The sequence below is a fragment of the Hippoglossus stenolepis genome, chromosome 4, assembly GCF_022539355.2.
Source record: "Hippoglossus stenolepis isolate QCI-W04-F060 chromosome 4, HSTE1.2, whole genome shotgun sequence".
Classification (NCBI taxonomy): Eukaryota; Metazoa; Chordata; class Actinopteri; order Pleuronectiformes; family Pleuronectidae; genus Hippoglossus; species Hippoglossus stenolepis.
This window is the reverse complement of record NC_061486.1, coordinates 22,788,605-22,806,840: the sequence shown is the minus strand read 5'-3', so window position 1 is coordinate 22,806,840 and position 18,236 is coordinate 22,788,605. Positions and strand designations below refer to the sequence as shown.

The 18,236-nt window shown below is 40.3% G+C and overlaps 2 protein-coding genes across 2 annotated transcripts; both read left to right on the top strand.

Moving 5' to 3' along the window:
* Positions 1 to 2,301: 2,301 nt before the first annotated feature.
* glb1l2 (galactosidase beta 1 like 2) lies at positions 2,302 to 8,075 on the top strand. The gene is made up of 19 exons (XM_035154721.2): positions 2,302 to 2,403; positions 2,602 to 2,793; positions 2,933 to 3,001; positions 3,078 to 3,173; positions 3,265 to 3,373; positions 3,478 to 3,570; positions 3,685 to 3,766; positions 3,886 to 3,950; positions 4,099 to 4,183; positions 4,936 to 5,073; positions 5,195 to 5,275; positions 5,422 to 5,528; positions 5,981 to 6,127; positions 6,246 to 6,317; positions 6,464 to 6,542; positions 6,890 to 6,977; positions 7,152 to 7,266; positions 7,429 to 7,545; positions 7,661 to 8,075. The coding sequence occupies exons 1-19, from the start codon at positions 2,375 to 2,377 to the stop codon at positions 7,769 to 7,771; spliced, it is 1,875 nt and encodes a 624-aa protein (XP_035010612.1). The 5' UTR covers positions 2,302 to 2,374; the 3' UTR covers positions 7,772 to 8,075.
* A 380-nt stretch (positions 8,076 to 8,455) lies between these two features.
* ilvbl (ilvB (bacterial acetolactate synthase)-like) lies at positions 8,456 to 16,783 on the top strand. Its single transcript, XM_035155073.2, has 14 exons — positions 8,456 to 8,841; positions 10,232 to 10,433; positions 10,641 to 10,768; positions 10,957 to 11,207; positions 11,496 to 11,595; positions 11,740 to 11,837; positions 11,991 to 12,127; positions 12,352 to 12,486; positions 12,775 to 12,889; positions 13,411 to 13,580; positions 13,909 to 13,979; positions 14,074 to 14,145; positions 14,990 to 15,095; positions 15,185 to 16,783. The coding sequence occupies exons 1-14, from the start codon at positions 8,737 to 8,739 to the stop codon at positions 15,361 to 15,363; spliced, it is 1,869 nt and encodes a 622-aa protein (XP_035010964.1). The 5' UTR covers positions 8,456 to 8,736; the 3' UTR covers positions 15,364 to 16,783.
* The last annotated feature ends 1,453 nt before the right edge of the window (positions 16,784 to 18,236 follow it).

Here is an 18,236-nt window from a genome sequence, read left to right as displayed (position 1 = left end):
TCGAAAAAACCTATATTATAAATATGTCTGTTGTGTATAGCAAACACATACAACTAACTGATCATGCTAGCCACCATCCATGTTCTCAGTGTGTGTGACAACCTTATCCAGGCTATCAAGGCATCATTTTTGTACAGTGGGAAGATGTGTAGACCATAGAGTCTATGGTCACCAACCTTTTCGAGCCCAAGAGCACTTTTTAATTCCAAACGTAAGCCGAGAGCTACCACCCTGATATCTTCCAAAAAAACCACTTAGGAGGGTCATATTTATTATTTTTTTGCAATTTCTGTTAAAGGCTGAATGTACAAGAAATAAATATACACAAAGAGAGGCAGTTGTGCAACTTTTTCTATTCAATGACAATATTCAAATTAATATCAATTCATATTTACAATGCAAAATATGTAGCTTCTCAGTTCCACATCATGTTCTGCAGAGGAGCTGCTACTGCAGCACAATGTTGTTACATGTAGGTTTTGATTTGAATATGGCCACAAATATGATTATTGCCTTGTATGAAAGAAGTCCCTTGTACTCACATAAATACCAGTACTACACAGTATGAAGCCGTGCATCTTTCCACTCCTGCAAATATTTCACAATAAAAAAACCTTTTTAAACAAGGGAATGGATATCATTAACAAACTCTGGAGTGCTTTTATTTTTGAAAAGGCTTACAGAAAGTGTTGCAACCATTTGTTTGTGACATAAATTCATCAGATAAGCATTAAAACTCAGGTGAAAGATCATTTTCTCTGTTTATTCTGCTGTGAACCAAAATGTTTATCTGTCTATGACACAAATGTATTTACAACACTTTCTGAACACGTTTCAAAGTAAAAGCACTCCAGCGTTTCACATTCTGAATCCACTCATTTGTTCCAACGGGGCTTTGATTGTTATCGACAGACCGAAAGATGCGCATCTTCATACCGTAGAGTCCTGACATCTAGTCTCGTACATAATCCGACTTGTATTGAAGGAAATGCAGGAGATAAACCAGCAGCTCAGACACCAGTAGCGGACACACAGCGCGTGTGAAAAACAGACAACCGACACACAGCTGATCTGCGGCGCGAAGACAGCCAGTGAGTCCAGAGAGTTGGGGGACAGACAGTGAAGACTGGGAGATCGACCGGTAGATCGCGATCGACGGGTTGGCGACCACTGCTCCACATTGTGCCGCTTTGCCGTCGCAACACATTTTTCTTTCACTGTCGTAAAAAATAACTCTTCCTCCCAATCATTATGAAAATAGTATGTTTTCTTTCGCTTTTCTGCCATGTTTTCTTTAGTTTGGGGGTAAAAAACACATCTAGCTCGCCATCATTGCTGCTCCCGCTAGCTTGTCTCAGCATAGAGTGAGATGGCGGTTTGACTTTTTTTTTTATTTCAAATTTCAGTTTTTCTTTTTTTCCTTCATTTTAAAATTGTTTTTTCTTTTTCTTTTTTTAATTTAGAGCATGCCTTGCGGGCACCGTGTTGGCTACCTCTGGCATAGACTGTACGTAGATATATGGATGACATGACAGCTTCCCAAAAGTGAATCTGAATCATCTTGATTGCCACCTGATGGCTGGCTGCAGTATAGGTTATATACCCTGCCTCTTCCACGTTAACATACTGGACATGAATCTAAAAAAAAGTCAGAGTATATACGAAAAAATGTATTCTCAAAAATGGTTATTTACAGTTTGGGTAGTTCTACACTGATGTATGTTCAAATTTCTATTAGTTTGACTTTCATTTGATAACACTAAAATGGGGTGAAATGTCATGATTGACAGCTGAGATTGACTCGTGCTAGTGTGTATTGGCAAGACATCAAAAGCACAAGATGGCGGCATCCTTGCAAATCCTTGCTGAGAACATGGAGGAAAAGGGGAGTTGTGGTTGAAGCGAGGTCAGAGGTTTGGCAAAAGGCTTTGTTTTGGTCTGAGAAGCTGGTGCTAGTGGGACATCTAATACGGATACATTGTAGTACATATAGTATATATAAGTTGTACAATATATAAGCTGTACACTAGTAAGACTACAGTCGCACACGGTCCCTTGTCTGTAGACTGTGACTTGGCCCACTAGATGGCATTAGTACATTACGCAGGAGTTGTATACTATGCCATGAAGCCAACATATAATGCAATACAGTATAATGCAATGTGATGCCTGCATTCTCTGACTGCCACACACACACATACACACACACTGAAAGAGAGAGAGAGAGAGAGAGAGAGAGAGAGAGAGAGAGAGAGAGACAGTTAGACAAAGCACTATTATATTTTTGTTCTGAAACGACAATAGTTTCCCTTATCTACAGAGTTTGAGGCCTCCCAGCACCGTCCTCCTTTACAATGGTACAGCTGCGACAGTAATGCATCTGGACTTTCATGATAACCCTGGGTAAGGCTTTGCTTTTATTGTGCTTAATTTATTTTGTACAATCTTTATCCATTTGTATGTACAATATGACAGATTAATGATTTACAGATTGTAAAGATTTACTACGTATAGGTTTAAATGTTAAATACTTTACACTTTTGAATATAATCATCTAACACAGACTTGTTTCAAAGACTGGACCTCTATTTTATAAAACAGTTCCCATCACCACCCTGAAGTGAGGAGAATGAGTCGTTCGGAGGGTCTGAGGGCGAATTCGGATCAGTTCACTCTGGAGGGAGAGCCCTTTCGCATCCTGGGAGGCTCCATCCATTATTTCCGTGTGCCCAGAGCATACTGGGGGGACCGGCTGCTGAAAATGAAGGCTTGTGGCCTCAACACTCTCACAACGTAGGCTTCCACTGTAACACGACTCACACAGCAGGATTTTCACTGTTCCAACACAGATCAGATTAAATCGAATGTGTTTGTATCCTAAAATGAAATAGAAACATTGGCAAAATCAGGATTTTAGACATCTTTTTTTTAGATATGTGCCATGGAACCTGCACGAGCCTGAGAGAGGAACATTCAACTTCCAGGAACAGCTGGACCTCAGGTAAGGCACCCTCTATCTTTTTTCCCCCTCCTCTTTGTATTCAGAATGAAGCAGAGGTTTTCTATTCTTTTCTCAGGGCCTACATCAGTCTAGCAGCAGAGATGGGTCTCTGGGTCATCCTGCGTCCTGGACCCTATATCTGCGCTGAATGGGACTTGGGTGGGTTGCCTAGGTAACACCATCTGGTCATTATCTAAAAATGCAGCCAATTACTGTACGAGCCGTATGCCACTAGAGTTGTTCTCATGTTTGTTTGTTTTCAGCTGGTTGTTACAAGATAAAGATATGCAGCTGAGGACAACTTATCCTGGATTTGTAGATGCTGTCAACCTCTACTTCGACAAGCTTGTCTCAATTATCAAACCTCTGATGGTAAGTCCAAATAACTGTTTTCATTTTATTCTTTTTTTTTTTATTACTATCCATTTTTCGTCAATGGTGCAACAAAATACTTTTCCTTGATTTTGTTTTTTAAGTTTGAAGATGGAGGACCAATCATCGCAGTGCAAGTTGAGAACGAGTATGGATCATATGCAAAAGATGAAAAATACATGTCTTTTATAATGAATGTGAGTCCATTCATTTCAATTTCTTTGCTGATAAAATGTTTATGTTACATCGTTCTGCAGATATTTCTGCATCCCTCTTGTGTGTGTGACGTTTTTCTCTTCCTCTGACGGCAGAGTCTCCAGACCAGAGGAATCCGTGAGCTCCTGCTGACATCAGACAACTGGGAGGGCTTGAGATATGGAGGAGTGGAAGGAGGTAGAAGTAACCTTTGACTTACATAAAAAGAAAACCCTGATTGCAACATCCAACTTTGAAGCTTTTTAATGTTTAGCCCTTGAAACTGAACTATGTATATAACATGTTTCTCATTTCAGTTTTAAAAACAATAAACCTTCAGAGACTGTCATTCGGAGCAATCCAGCACTTGGCTGACATGCAGGTAAATTACATTTATTGGTTATTTCTGCTTTTGCATATGTAAATATATCGTGCCATGGGGAAAATAGTCCATTTTGTATTTTTGTGAAAGCCTCTGATAGATGAGTATAATATGTATGTAATGCAGACATGTGTTCTGTTTTGTTTAGCCGCAGAAGCCTCTGATGGTGATGGAGTACTGGTCTGGGTGGTTTGATGTGTGGGGAGAGCATCACCATGTGTTCAATGCTGAGGGTACAGAAACACTTCAATCATCAATAATCACAATAAAGCCATTCATAACTGCATGTGGCTCTTTGGCCCAGCCTGTATATTACTATATGCTTTGCTTAATTAATTACAACACCGTAATAATTACAAAAGTTGATTTACTTAAAAAAGGTGACTAAATATAACAATTTGTATTAAGTTATGTTAACTTTGTATCTACTTGTTAAATTCACGTAAAACCATTTACTTAATTTCTCAAGTTTTTTCAATTTAAAAATGGCAAGAGACATTAACTTTCACTGTGTAAGTAAAACAATTTTATCTGACTTAAGTCAGTTGTGAGTATATCTAAATTAGAAATATTCAGACTAAGCAATTAGCTTGACGTTTTAATCTGGAGATAGTCTCTCTATGATGAAAGTAGCTTCCAGTGTAATTTAGTGACAGATTAAAATTTCAAACAGTCAGTGATCATGGGTGATTTATCAATTTAATGGGCAGAAACCTTCTCAGTTATTACTTACTAACTATTTTTCATCTTACTAACTGTGCATAGCTTTACTTAAGTTGAGTTGAATCAACTGGACTGCGAGAAATAAGTAAACAAAACTATAGATGCATTCAGACATGCACTGAACTCTGGAGATCCACCGGACTATCTCCGGAGGGGCTGTATGCATGAACGCAAATGTCTGACTGAGAGCCTCCGGACTTTCTTCAGACTTTCTCGTGAATAGGATGGAACCTATTCAGTGATTTGTGCTCCCTCTTGACAGACATGCTAGCTGTGGTGTCAGAGATCCTGGAGAGAGGTGTTTCCATCAACCTGTACATGTTTCATGGTGGAACCAGCTTCGGCTTCATGAATGGAGCGATGGACCTCGGTGCTTACAAACCCCAGGTCACCAGTTATGGTCGGTATAGACATAACCCCTTCCCATGAGAGCTCTGAGACTAGAGAGCAAAGGCTCTTACAGATCTCCCCCCAATACATACATAGCCCTTATACTGTTTTTGTAAATATTTTCCCTCCAGATTATGACGCTCCCTTATCCGAGGCTGGAGACTGCACCCCGAAATATCAGCTGTTGAGGAATTTATTCAGCCAGTACTACTGTAAGCTCTTCTTTTAACATCCACATGCTCTGATTGAAAGCTGTGTACACCTAGCAATTCAACTGATGACTTCACTACTCTGAGCATCTGAGTCTGTCATAATCAGACTTAATTACTGCAAATGTTTTTGTCAACTCGTGTTCCAGCTGAGCCTCTTTCTGAAGTGCCATCTCCAAGGGGAAGGAGAGTGTACGACCCTGTTGTCATCCAGCAGCACCTGTCACTGTGGGACAGCCTGCACTTCACTGACAAGGTGGGCTGCAGATATACCGAGCAGCTGTCAGGTGTGACAGTTGATTCTATAGTCTACAGGATGGAAAATGTTTTATCCAATCTCCACCACACTGTCCCTGCTGGGATGAGAGCAAGAAGTTGTGGTGAGCCTCAGACGGACAGGATGTTGTTGTTATCAGCCTGTTGGTCTGCTGCCGTGTGTCCCATTTCAAGAGATCTGGCAACCTGCTGCTTGTCTGCTCAGATTTCATCATATGCCAACTTTTGTGAACACACCAGCTTTTTTTTTTAAATTGGTGCACATATGCTGTTTAGACAACTGATTTAATTCCACGTACATTTGAGTCTCATGCATGCATGTACAGTTAAATTCAGTGAAAATGCATATTTTCACACAAACAGGGACTGTAAAATGACACAAACACACCGTTATTTCCAGAGGCTAATCTGTTGCACTGTTTGACTGTGCAGCCTCACAGGTCAGAGAGGCCGGTGAACATGGAGAATCTACCTGTCAACAATAACAACGGTCAGTCGTACGGTTACACGCTGTACGAAACCACCATCAGCAATGGAGGTGTCCTCAACTCCAGGAACAACATCAGAGACAGAGCGCTGGTGAGGGCATGCAGATCAACCCCAGAAACACATACTGTACACAAATGATATAGTTTAAAAATAACTAGGTAACGTGGTTATAATTAATCCTGTCACTGTGACTGTTAATGTTTTCTAGGTTTTTGTGGACAGACAATTTGTTGGTAGTTTGGACTGTAAGACCCATGAGCTGACACTCCCTGATGGAAAGGTAATGATTTTGTCTCATTAAGGACTTTTGTGGTGGAGGAAGCACTTAGTTTTTTACTTTTAAGTAAAAGTACAAATAAATAAGTGCTAATAATGTTTCTTTGCTTAATAACTTTCTAAAATGTCTCTTGGTTTTGTGCAACAAAGCAAGAGAGAACGTTGAGTTTTCTTGTGGAGAACTGTGGACGGGTGAACTACGGGAAAGCTCTGGATGATCAGCGCAAAGGTATTCCACCTTCAATCGCTTTCACACCATTCCTACCATCTGAATCTGCCATTACCCACCGTGCACCTCTGATGTAGTACGGACACAAGTATTTTAGCAAAGGAAACCTCACAACAGACTAGATGTTGCTTGGACACCGAATTCTCTTATATAAACTCAAACATGAATAATTAGTGTAACTCTCTTGTGTGAAGGCTTTCTTCTTCCTTTGTCATGTTTTGTTTTATAAGACGCCCATGCAGTACCTTCTATATGTCAGATAGAGCACACCAACAAGTGTGAGTGTGTCTGTGTACAGTGTACCTTCTGCTTGTTTACACTTCATGTTTTTACCTCATACTTTACAGGTATTGTGGGAGAAATTCTGTTGAATCATTTCCCTCTGAGAGGATTTACCATCTTCTGTTTGGATATGAAGCCAGGCTTTATCAAAAGGTTGGTCAACTGAATTTGAAAGGACAGATTCCCCCTAAAACACTTTGTACCTTATATCTATCTTAGTGCAAAGTATACTCAGTTACTTCCAAATTTCTATCACGATGTGTCAATTCTTACCAGATGATGTCCAGATTTATTTTTGTTTCAACTGATTGTTTGATCGTGTTTCAGATTAATAAATTCAGGTTATTGGAAGACTGACTTCAAGTCGCCCTGCATCCCAGGGTTTTTCCAGGCCGGACTCTATGTGACTGGGCCTCCCACAGACACCTTTGTCACACTTCCTGTGAGTCAAACCACAATATTCCATAGTTAACTACATATATCGGAACTGGGAATTGTTGTAGTATATGCTTTTTGGAGTGTCATGCTATACTATGATGCTTGGTGATGGTGTTGATACTTTGCAAACACACATTCTAATCAGTTATAGTGCATGCATCCACAGGGTTGGGGTAAAGGACTCGTGTTTGTCAACGGGCAGAACCTCGGACGCCACTGGCTCATCGGTCCTCAGCATTTCCTCTACCTTCCAGGAACGTGGCTCAGAAGTGGAGAGAATCAGGTAAACCTGATCCGATGCAACATTAGGGTGTTTGTCCATTTCTGATTTCTGTCTTGCTGTAATCTGTGAGAGATTATGTTCACACAAAATCAAGCACAATTTTGCTCTCTTTCAGATAATTATTTTTGAGGAACAAAAACCAGACGACAAAATACTGTTTGCCGAACAACCTGACCATGGAAAGACAATTGATGTTTACAAACTCCCCTTTTGCACACTGCTGTGAAGATAGGGAGAACAAACGTGCTATTCACACACACACACACACACACACACACACACACACACACACACACACACACACACACACACACACACACACACACACACACACACACACACACACACACGTAGGAAATACACCTTATTACCATTTGCCTGTACAATTAATCATTCACCATGACATTCTTGAACATTCTTTTGGTTAAAGAAAGTTTTTTTTCTCTACAAAGGTTTTGTGAAGTGTTACATTAATTCTGCATCTTGTTGCCCACAAACTGTAACATAAAATAAAAAAGTATTATCTTCTTCATCTAGTTTTCTCAGTGTGAAGTTTGCTCTGATTCAATGTGACAGTTTGAACTGGTAACAGTATGACTACGCCCCCTCAGGCTTCTGATTGGACAAAGGGCCTGTCTGTCACATTAGATTTCCCACACACTGATTTGTCAATGACAACTGAGATACGCCCAGTAACCGGAAATAAACTCGTCTTTTTCTTCACAATAAAGGACCAGGCTGTATTATACCGGATAATCTTGAATAAATTCGCAGTAGGTAAAATCGAGAAAATAGTCATATATTATTTTCTTTGTGAATACATAAATATGTATGCATATGGTCTCTATTGTCGCATGTTTAATGGAGCTGGGGGCTTTATTTTGAAGTTGCACATGTAGTCACAGTGAGCTTAAGCAGTGAAGGTTTCCAGTGATGTTCCTGTGTTCACGGTATAAAAAGGTCAAAGCAGCACTCACGGAAGTAGAGTCTTTGCTGAAGAGTCTCCCGGAGCTTCTGTGCATGCAAACTGACCTCACAGTGACAGTGACGGCTTTTTAAAAAATGGCCGTGTAGCAGTTGTTGGGAGCAGCGTTAGTACCTTAGCTTAGCCTGAATCCTGAAGTGGATGAGTTGAGGGCAGGTTTGGATATTAAGTGAAGCTCAGGTGAGTGTTTACTTCTCTGGGACAACATGGAGTCCCTCAGCTCCGTCCTCGGATGCTGTGCGGGCGTCGCGGTGTGTGCGCTCCTGTTGGCAGCCTACAAACTGGGGTTAGTCTACCAGCTGTTCCACAAGGTAGGTTTCCTCGACATGCTGAACAGAATATTACCTGTTAGCAATGTCTTGTCGGAATTCAGTTCTCTGTCAACCACCCGCGCGTAGCAGGTGGTCACAGGTGAAAGGTGAGACGATGTGCACGAGCATGACCTTTCACCAGCCCTGTGGATTTTATTGCACAAAGGCCAAACTGTCAGTGGGATTGCACAAAGGCTGACAATATGTGGTTATTGTGAAATATGAATGACCAGGGGGGGGGCGAGGAGATAGTGTGAATGGCTTTAGACAGGGGTCAGGGGTGTTGCAACAGGGTAGGCAAAGTGGGCAATTTTCCAGGGGGGCCCCTTAGAACAACTGATTACAAAAAGCTGTTTTCAGACATGCACTGAACTCCAGAGACCCCTCGGACATTCTCCAGAGAGGCTGTATGTGTGAACCCAAATGTCCAACTGAGAGGCTCTGGATCTTCTGCAGACTTTCTCCAGCTGGCTCCCTGGTTGAGAGTCCAAAGGAGCCGCAGGCCCGATACACGCCTGGTTCTTACGTGGTTTTTGTGATCCAATAACAAGTGGACAGCTCTGAGTGTGTGCGGGATCTCACCTCCCTGCTCGATACACACAAACACGTACATCATTTAAGGAAAGTATCGATCAGTGTTGATGGTGGTGGTGGTGGTCACACACAAACCAACGAGAAGAGAAATAATGCATTCGATTCTAAGTGAAACTGCAGCTGGTCAGAGGATGTCAGCTGAGTAGGCGGTCCTTCACATGTGGCCGAGACCACCTCCGAATGTAGTCTGGCGTGATCGTGTGTTCACACCTGTGCTTGGAGCTGTCCACTTGAGATCAGATCATTAAAAACCACATGTAAATACCAGATGTGAATGGGGCCGATGTGGGAACGCAGCAGGAGATCCTCTAGAGGATTCACCGCAATCGAGTAGTCGTATTGATGGAATTTCTACCATGCAACACCGAAATGAAGCAACAGAAAGAAAACATGTGGATGGAAAAGCAGAGACATGCATGTGGAAGACACCAACAAAGATGTCAAAAGAGTTTTTGGTAATAAGGGCCTAGCTACTTGATTTTTTTTTTTTTACACTGCACATGCCTGTAACCGGGAAAACATCAGGCTCAGGTTGGGTTTGGACACAAAAAAACTGAAGGCACATTTAGTTTTTTCTCAGACTCAGTCGGGTTCTTAATTTAATGAGAACCAACTTAAATTCTATGAACGGCTATTTGAAATGCTCCTGGAGGGGGCCATAACCTTGCATTGTCAGTTATTTAACCATGAGAAAAGCTATGTTTTTTTCTGGTTTTCAAAATTGTTAAATAAGTGAAGCATTATCTAAATATTGTGTTATGTCTTAACCTTTCTTCTGTCCCCTGATGCATTTCAGACTGAAACACAGAGTCCACGACATGGAGGCGAGAGCGTGGCAGAGGTGCTCCGCACCCACGGGATCAAGTACGTTTTCACTCTCGTCGGTGGACACATCTCGCCTATCCTGGTGGCTTGCGAGAAGCTTGGCATCCGCATCGTGGACACCAGGCACGAAGCCACGGCTGTCTTTGCTGCTGATGCCGTGGCAAGACTGTCAGGTGCAGTTTTATGTAACAGGGATAAATGTGTTCAAACATCATGATGCGGTTGCGGAGCATAAAAGAACCGTCCTGCTGCAGACTTTGTGATGTGTAATTAACAGCATTAATAGAGGCTTGTAGGTGTGCCAGTGTTTTGGCTGAGACTAGCATAGCACTGTTTAGTCAGACTTAGTCAGACTGAGTTATTTTGACTCTTTCCACCAGGCACTGTAGGTGTAGCTGCAGTCACTGCTGGCCCAGGCCTCACTAACACAGTGACGGCGGTGAAGAATGCTCAGATGGCTGAATCTCCATTGCTTCTCATAGGCGGAGCTGCTGGTACACTACTTCAGGTGAAATACATTTAAACACTGATGCAACTGTGATGAAGGTGAAATATAAGAAGAAGATAATTGTTTTCATTTTAGGGCATTGTGTTCAACTCTGGTCAGTCATAGTGTATGACCTAAAACTCGATCACACTTGTAGGTGTTCTCCGCTGCAATTTCTAACCTCTCCGTCAACTGTGTTCGTGGAACAGGGCAGAGGAGCGCTGCAAGATATTGACCAGATGTCTCTGTTCAAGCCGCTGTGTAAGTTCTGTGCATCCATCAGGACGATCAGAGAGATCGTACCTACGATGAGGAAGGCCCTGGCCATCGCCCAGTCTGGAACTCCTGGTCCTGTTTTCATAGAGTTCCCCATCGACACACTGTACCCCTACCACCTGGTATCCAAAGAGTTTGGGGTTAAGAACCCTCCCAAGGGCTTGATGGGGAAAATTGTCTCATGGTATGTTATCAGCTTGTCCTGTCTTGTTGACACTGAACATGTATTGTTAAAAAAAGATGTATACAATGTGAGAATATAAATTTGACTTCAAAATAATATACAATTACACTTCTACCCCTTAAAAGAATCAGCAACTTTATTGGTACATTGATAGACTAAGATTTGCTACATTGTACGTTAGATCTTTTAGAGAACTGTTAACTTTCAGTGCCATCTCTCCCTGCGATTCATGTCACTCTTAACTGTGAAGACAAACATTTTGCATGTGATGATGTGATTTCTCCTCAGGTACCTCAATAACCACTTGATGAACCTGTTTGCCGGAGCCTGGGAGACTAGAGATGCGTCGCCGCTTCCTGTTGACATCCCACAAGCCACAGAGGATCAGGTACAAGTGCTCTTTAATATTTAATATTTTTTATTATTAGCTAAATACTGTACCTTGATGAGATGACCCTCTCATTGTTTGCAGGGTCCAAAACCAGAGTTTTAAATGTGGCTTTGCCCTGTAATTATTTTCATTACAATTCAGGTACAAAGGTGCATAGAGCTGGTGAGTCGAGCCAAGAAACCTGTTATTCTGCTCGGTAGCCAAGCAACACTACCCCCAACGCCGGCTGATGACATTAGGTAAAGGACAATATCTCACATCCCCCTCCTCTCTACTTTTCTATCCTGTATCTTACTGAACTAGAACGTTTAGTGGTTCAAGAAGTGCTACTCAAGTTTTTCCTTCAGCCTTCTGAACACTCATCTCGTCAAAAATGTTTTCCTGCTTTACAGGAAGGCATTGGAGGACCTGGGCATCCCATGCTTTCTTGGGGGCATGTCTCGTGGCATGCTGGGTAAAAACAGTCCCATCCACATCCGTCAGAACAGGAGAGATGCTCTGAAGGACGCTGACTTGGTGCTTTTAGCAGGTATGGAAAAAAAGAATAGATAAATAAATAAATAATCATACAATAACTTATTTTTATTAGGTTTCAAAGAATAAAAGCTGTTTTGGACTGAAATGACAGACTCAGAAAGTTGTTTTATAGTTTTAGTTGAACAGTAGAGGTTGAACTGTATTTAAAGTAGCCAGCAGAGTCACAGACTATTCAGAGTTCCTTAAGAAATGTGTTGCTGTTTGTTGTGTTCTCAGGCACCGTGTGTGACTTCCGCCTGAGCTACGGCAGAGTTCTCAACAGAAGGAGCAAGATCATCGCCGTCAACAGAGATAAATCACAGCTGCTGAAAAACTCGGATATGTTCTGGAAACCAACTATAGCAATTCAGGGTATGTTCACAAGCCGCCATCATCATCATCATCATCATCTTCATCACACAGGTTTATAGTTTATAAGTTACTGTGTCATTCTAAATGTGCCATTTAAAAGAAAAGAAAACTTTGTCACTGGGGTTAACAGTGTACACTTAACAGTCTATATCAAATAAGTAGTTTGCGTTGTTTGAGCCTTGTGGCTTTAAACTTGCACTTAAAATATTGATTTGTAGTCTCTAAGGTTGTGACAGATACGTTCATTAAACGCTATATGTCTAAAATGTAAATATTGGTGTATTTTAGGTGACGCTGGTTCATTCTTAGTGCAGCTTTCTAAAGGGCTGAAGGGTCACCGCTGTCCAGAAGAATGGCCTCAGAGCCTCAAAATGGGAGATTTGACCAAAGAAAATACAAACAGGTAAGAAGAGGTGAAGATCTCTGGTCTCTGCTCTGTCTGTCGCAGTATGTATTAATAAAAATGTGTTGATTTAGTGAAATCTTAAAAAGGGAAAAGAAACAATATGTCTAATTACTACAAAATGTCTCTATCACATAAACCCGTTAACTGTATAAAAGTGAAGCCAAAGCATCTTGATCTGGTGGCTGGCTGCAGTATAGATCATAAACCCCATCTCCTTGGACCAAACTAAAAAGTCAAAGTACACATCAATGTCATTTTAGGTAGGTTTTATCTCACTGATATTTTTCAAGTGTTCATATTTCCAGTTTGGGTAAAAAGGTCATGATTGATAGCTGAGACTGACTTGAGATTTGTTGATTCCTTGTAACGTCAGGCTCTAGCTGATTTGATCGCTACTGCACAGACTCCGGCTCCTGAGCAAGATGTGGATGGGAGGAAGTGGAGCTGCGTCTTCCATTTCTTTATACAGTCTATGCATAAAAGAGTTTATTTTTTCCATTCTTTTATTTTTATTCCAGAGCTAAAGCTGATGAGAAGACAGACCGCCACTTAAATCCACTGAAAGTCCTGCACTGTGTGGATGAGCTGATGGCAGAGGACAGCATCATTGTTGCCGATGGGGGTGATTTTGTTGGAAGTGCTGCTTACATAATGAGACCGAGAGGGCCTATGCGCTGGCTAGATCCAGGTAAGTTCCTGTACACAACGATGTGTGTGTGTTGGTGAAAACACTTATGTGATTAAAACAAAGGCTGTTTGGTCATTTGAATGTCAGAGAAGAGATCTTACAATTTCAGCAATATAACATAATCTTTTCAAAATGGCAGTGTTCTGCCTATTTGTCTGCATATAAAGAGGTTGCAGGAGTGCACAGAAAATTGTTAAAACTAATAGTAGTCACTTCTATTTAATGTTAACCAAAAATCTCAAGTTTGTTCAACAGTCATCTTTCCTCCATGTTAAAATAATTAGATCTGAGGTCAATAATCATAGTGTAATAATTTGTAATCGTGTAGGAGCCTTTGGAACGCTGGGAGTTGGAGGAGGATTTGCACTGGGAGCTAAACTGTGCCGGCCTGACTCTGAGGTACAGTCACCAGTGAAAGTATTGTTCTGGTCCTCTGTTGATCAGTGTTGACCTTTTTATAATTTAGATGCTACTTACTCTGTTTACTTTTCAGGTGTGGATAGTGTATGGTGACGGCTCCTTAGGATACAGTGTTGCAGAGTTTGACACGTTTACGAGACACAAGGTAAAATCACCCACATGGTTATAAGGGACTGTTTGATCCATGAACTATTGTTTTATGTTTTTCTTGAACGTGATATCTTAAGATCCGCTTGAGGGAATCTCTTCAAATTTGCTACAAACATTCACCCACACGGTTACAAGGGACTGTTTTAACCATGAATCATTTTTTTTAATTCGGAAAAAATGTAAAACAGTTAACACTTGGACACAGAAATGAACTGATTTAGATTTTGGTAGTCGAAGATCACAAAAGGTCAAAGCAATATATCAGAAACGTTTAAAGGTAATTTCATTACATCTGGCACAAACATGTGAGGTTTAACGGTCAAGGTCACTGTGATCTCTCAAGATGTTTTTGGCCTCTTGAATGTGATATCTCAAAACCGCTTTGAGGGAGTTTCTGCAACTTTCGATCAGTAGTCACTTGGACTGAAAGATGAACTGATTAGATTTTGAGTGGTCAAATGTTACAGTGACCTTATATGAATCTGGAAATGTATGCATGTATGACAGAAACTGCACTGGTTGGCTGAGGCTTACAACCACATTGTATAAGTAGCAACTTCTGTCTCGATCACTTTTACTATTAAGTAGTCATTAAGCTGTTTTTTCACCAGCCTACAGTAGACTTCTGTGCAAATTTATTGCTGGACATTGAAAAAATGTAAAATACTCATAGTAGCTTTAATGATAAATAAACTTTGAAAATGTAATGATACCCCGCCAAAGGCTTTAAAGGCCTCAGCACAAGATTAACGGGACTGGGCATTGTTTTTGTGGAAGTAACATGCACAATTAAGTATTTTTCTAATATTCCACATTTTATTCATTCTTCTCCCCTCCAGACTCCAGTTATCGCTGTGGTGGGAAATGACGCGTGTTGGAGTCAGATCTCTAGAGAGCAGGTTCCCATCCTCGGAAGCAACGTTGCATGTGGCCTTGCATTTACAGGTAAGATGTTCCATGGTTGTCGCATCTTTGCATCTTTTATGGCTATTGTCTGGATAGTAGCTAACTGATAAACTTCTTCTTTCTTGCAGATTATCACACAGTGGCAGACGGTTATGGCGGTAAGGGCTACCTCGTAGGGCGTGAGGACGAGGACAGGCTGAGCGACATCGTCAGACAGGCTCAGAAGGAGACCGCGGAGGGCAGGGCCACACTTCTCAATGTTCTGATCGGGAAGACCAACTTTAGAGAGGGCTCGATCTCTGTTTAGAGCTGCACCGTTCGTGCTGAGTTGTACTGTCAGGCTCTGTGACGGATTTCAGCAAAAGGGAAGGCATTGTTAAGCCAAGCCCTGACCAGACCTCTGCTATTCCTGTGTGCCCTTAAAGCCATATACCACACATATTTCCACAGTATGCTGCTCTCTCATAACAGTTCAGTTAGTAACACATGACTATTATTATCATGTTACTATCCATAACCACTTGATTTATGACTATATATTTGTTGCAGCAGATATTAACTGCCAAGTTCTACATATCTGCAGATCTGCCGGAAAATGTAACATTGTGTTGTGTGAGCTACTTTCAGGGCCATGTTGTGCTCTTTGAAGACAACTGATGCATTTCAAGAAGGGAAAGAGAAAAGCAAGAACAACTTGTTTTGTTTTTACCTGCTCAGGAGCTCTGGGGGTGGGGTGGTGGGGGGTCAGATTATTTTTGCCCTTCAACCAGCCTGTTATAACTTGGAAAGCAAAACAAATAATTCAGTCACATAAAAATAAACCAGCAAATAATCCAGTGATCTTTCTGCTCGAGGGAGACCATTGTCTTAAGTCATCAAATATGAAGAATATGCCTTTTCCAGTTTTTTTTACAAGGGTCTGTGGAATCTTTCAGCTGTGATATTCTTTTTGGGTTTGGATGAAAATGTGTTAAATGGGAAATATTTTTTGAATATTGAAGACTGACAAATGGTATGCCTTTTAAATGTCTGATTGTATCTTTGAATACATTGCTATGTATCGATTTGAAAATATGTTGGTGTTTGAAATTAGTGGTTGACCGAGGTGGTTTTTTTTAATGGCCAGTGCTGATGCTAATATTTAGAGAGCAGAGTGGTTGATGGCCGATATACAATATTAATATCATGTGGTTTTTATTTTTTGCATCTGATAAAATAGAATTATTTATTGATAATAAGACATCGGGTACAAAATTACTGAACTTAAATAATCATTTATTTATCGCTAATATATTATTCCCAAAAAAATATTAAATCTGCATTATCTATTTGTTTTAGCAGATATGCACTCTACTTCTAAATTTAAAAAGATTTCATAGATAATAGAAAATGTAACAAAGTGTTTGCAGACACTTATTGACCTTTGCGAGTCCAGGCACCGACACGTGTTTATCTAAAATGCTATTGCCCTGATCAATCGGCCGACCAATCAATCGGTCTGTCACTAATTCAAATTATATTTAATACTAACTTGTATGCAGTGATGTTTGTTAAAATGATGCCTATACATAATATGTATTGCACTATAATTATAACTTATTTACACAGCAGGTGAAGATGTATGTGTTCTGTGTTATTTGGTGCTTTGAGGGTTTGTCAACAGTTTGATCATGAAATCTTCATTTTGATTAATTGTCAAATAAATTGAAAAAAGAAAGTGGTAATCACTGAGCATTCAAAGGGTTACTTATTGCTACTTGTTTGATTTTACATATCCCAAGCTATTCACTATTTATCTTTTTTCTTGTAACATTCAATCATCACAAACAAATCTACTACTTTCTATAGCGCTTGTCCTACAGTTACAGTATGTCAGCTACTTGTTTATACTCTTCTAAATCTTTCTGATTCCACAGTTACTTTGCAAAAATGAAGTCAAGGCACAGACGGTGTGTAAAGGAAACCCGCGGTGCATTCTGAGGAATAAACTGCTGCTTTTCTACACCTAAGCCATTTAGTTTCAAATACTGTTGACACTTAACCAAGTAGTGTTTAGATTGGAAGAAATATAGACCTCCGTACCAATCAATTAATCAGAATTTATTTGCATAACACTTTTCATACAATGTAACACAATTCCTTTACAGAATAAAAACAGAGAGCACAGAGCAAAACAATATTACAAGGAACTGAGGAAAGCTAATGTAAATCTCATAAACTTCAAATGAGGTGACACCAAAGTCAAGTAAAAAAAAATGATAAAAAATATTAGAGATACCAACATAAAATACTTGAAGAGATAAGAAAAGGATGGAAAAAGAGGAATAAGTAAAACGAGAAATAAAAAGTTAGATTTTCAAGTGAAAACTATTCAGACAAAGTACATAAATAGATAATTGAATGAAATAGAATAGAATGATAAATCTGTAAAACAATCCAAAACATAAATAAATGGAGTGAATGAAATAAAATAAATGTTAATACTAGGCAAGTGATGAAACCTAGAGGTCTGTATATGTTTAAAAATAGATGAGACCTTCTATTCATGTCAGCAGCATTGCTTGTATTGAGGAACAATGTATGTCTGATGCACAGTGTTTTGGAAACAGGGCGTATATCAAGTGTACTAATACCATATGCACCTGCACCCATGACTGAAGTGGGTCCACACTCACAAGGTGGGTATTTTACACAATCATTCACTCAGCACTTAGTTAGTCTCCGTGGTGGGGTCCTGAAATATAGTCTTCACCTGGACTTGTTATGGTCTAACTCTGCCTGTGGTATTGGACGGACGACCAGCTGCACCAGTGGTTCAAAATTATATCATGCGTTGAATCCACTTAATATTATACCATCTTCACATCAGTTCAGTAAAATACTTGACACAACAGCTGCAGAGAAAACCAGACAGGATTGAAATCACACTTTTATTTGTCATGAGGGACTGTGACCTTTGCCCTTAATACTTCAGAGTGCAGTTCTCATTTTGAACAGGAGGGGACAGGCCAGTCCAGCAAGTACTTTTGGCTGAAGTTCTTTATGCTGACGTGTTTCTTTTTAGCACAAGTTATGAGAGAACCCCAAGAACACACATTGGGAGAAAACAAATGATGTTGGAAAGTTTCTGAAACTACCAACTTAACAACAACAACGATTTGTGTGATTCAAATCTAAATA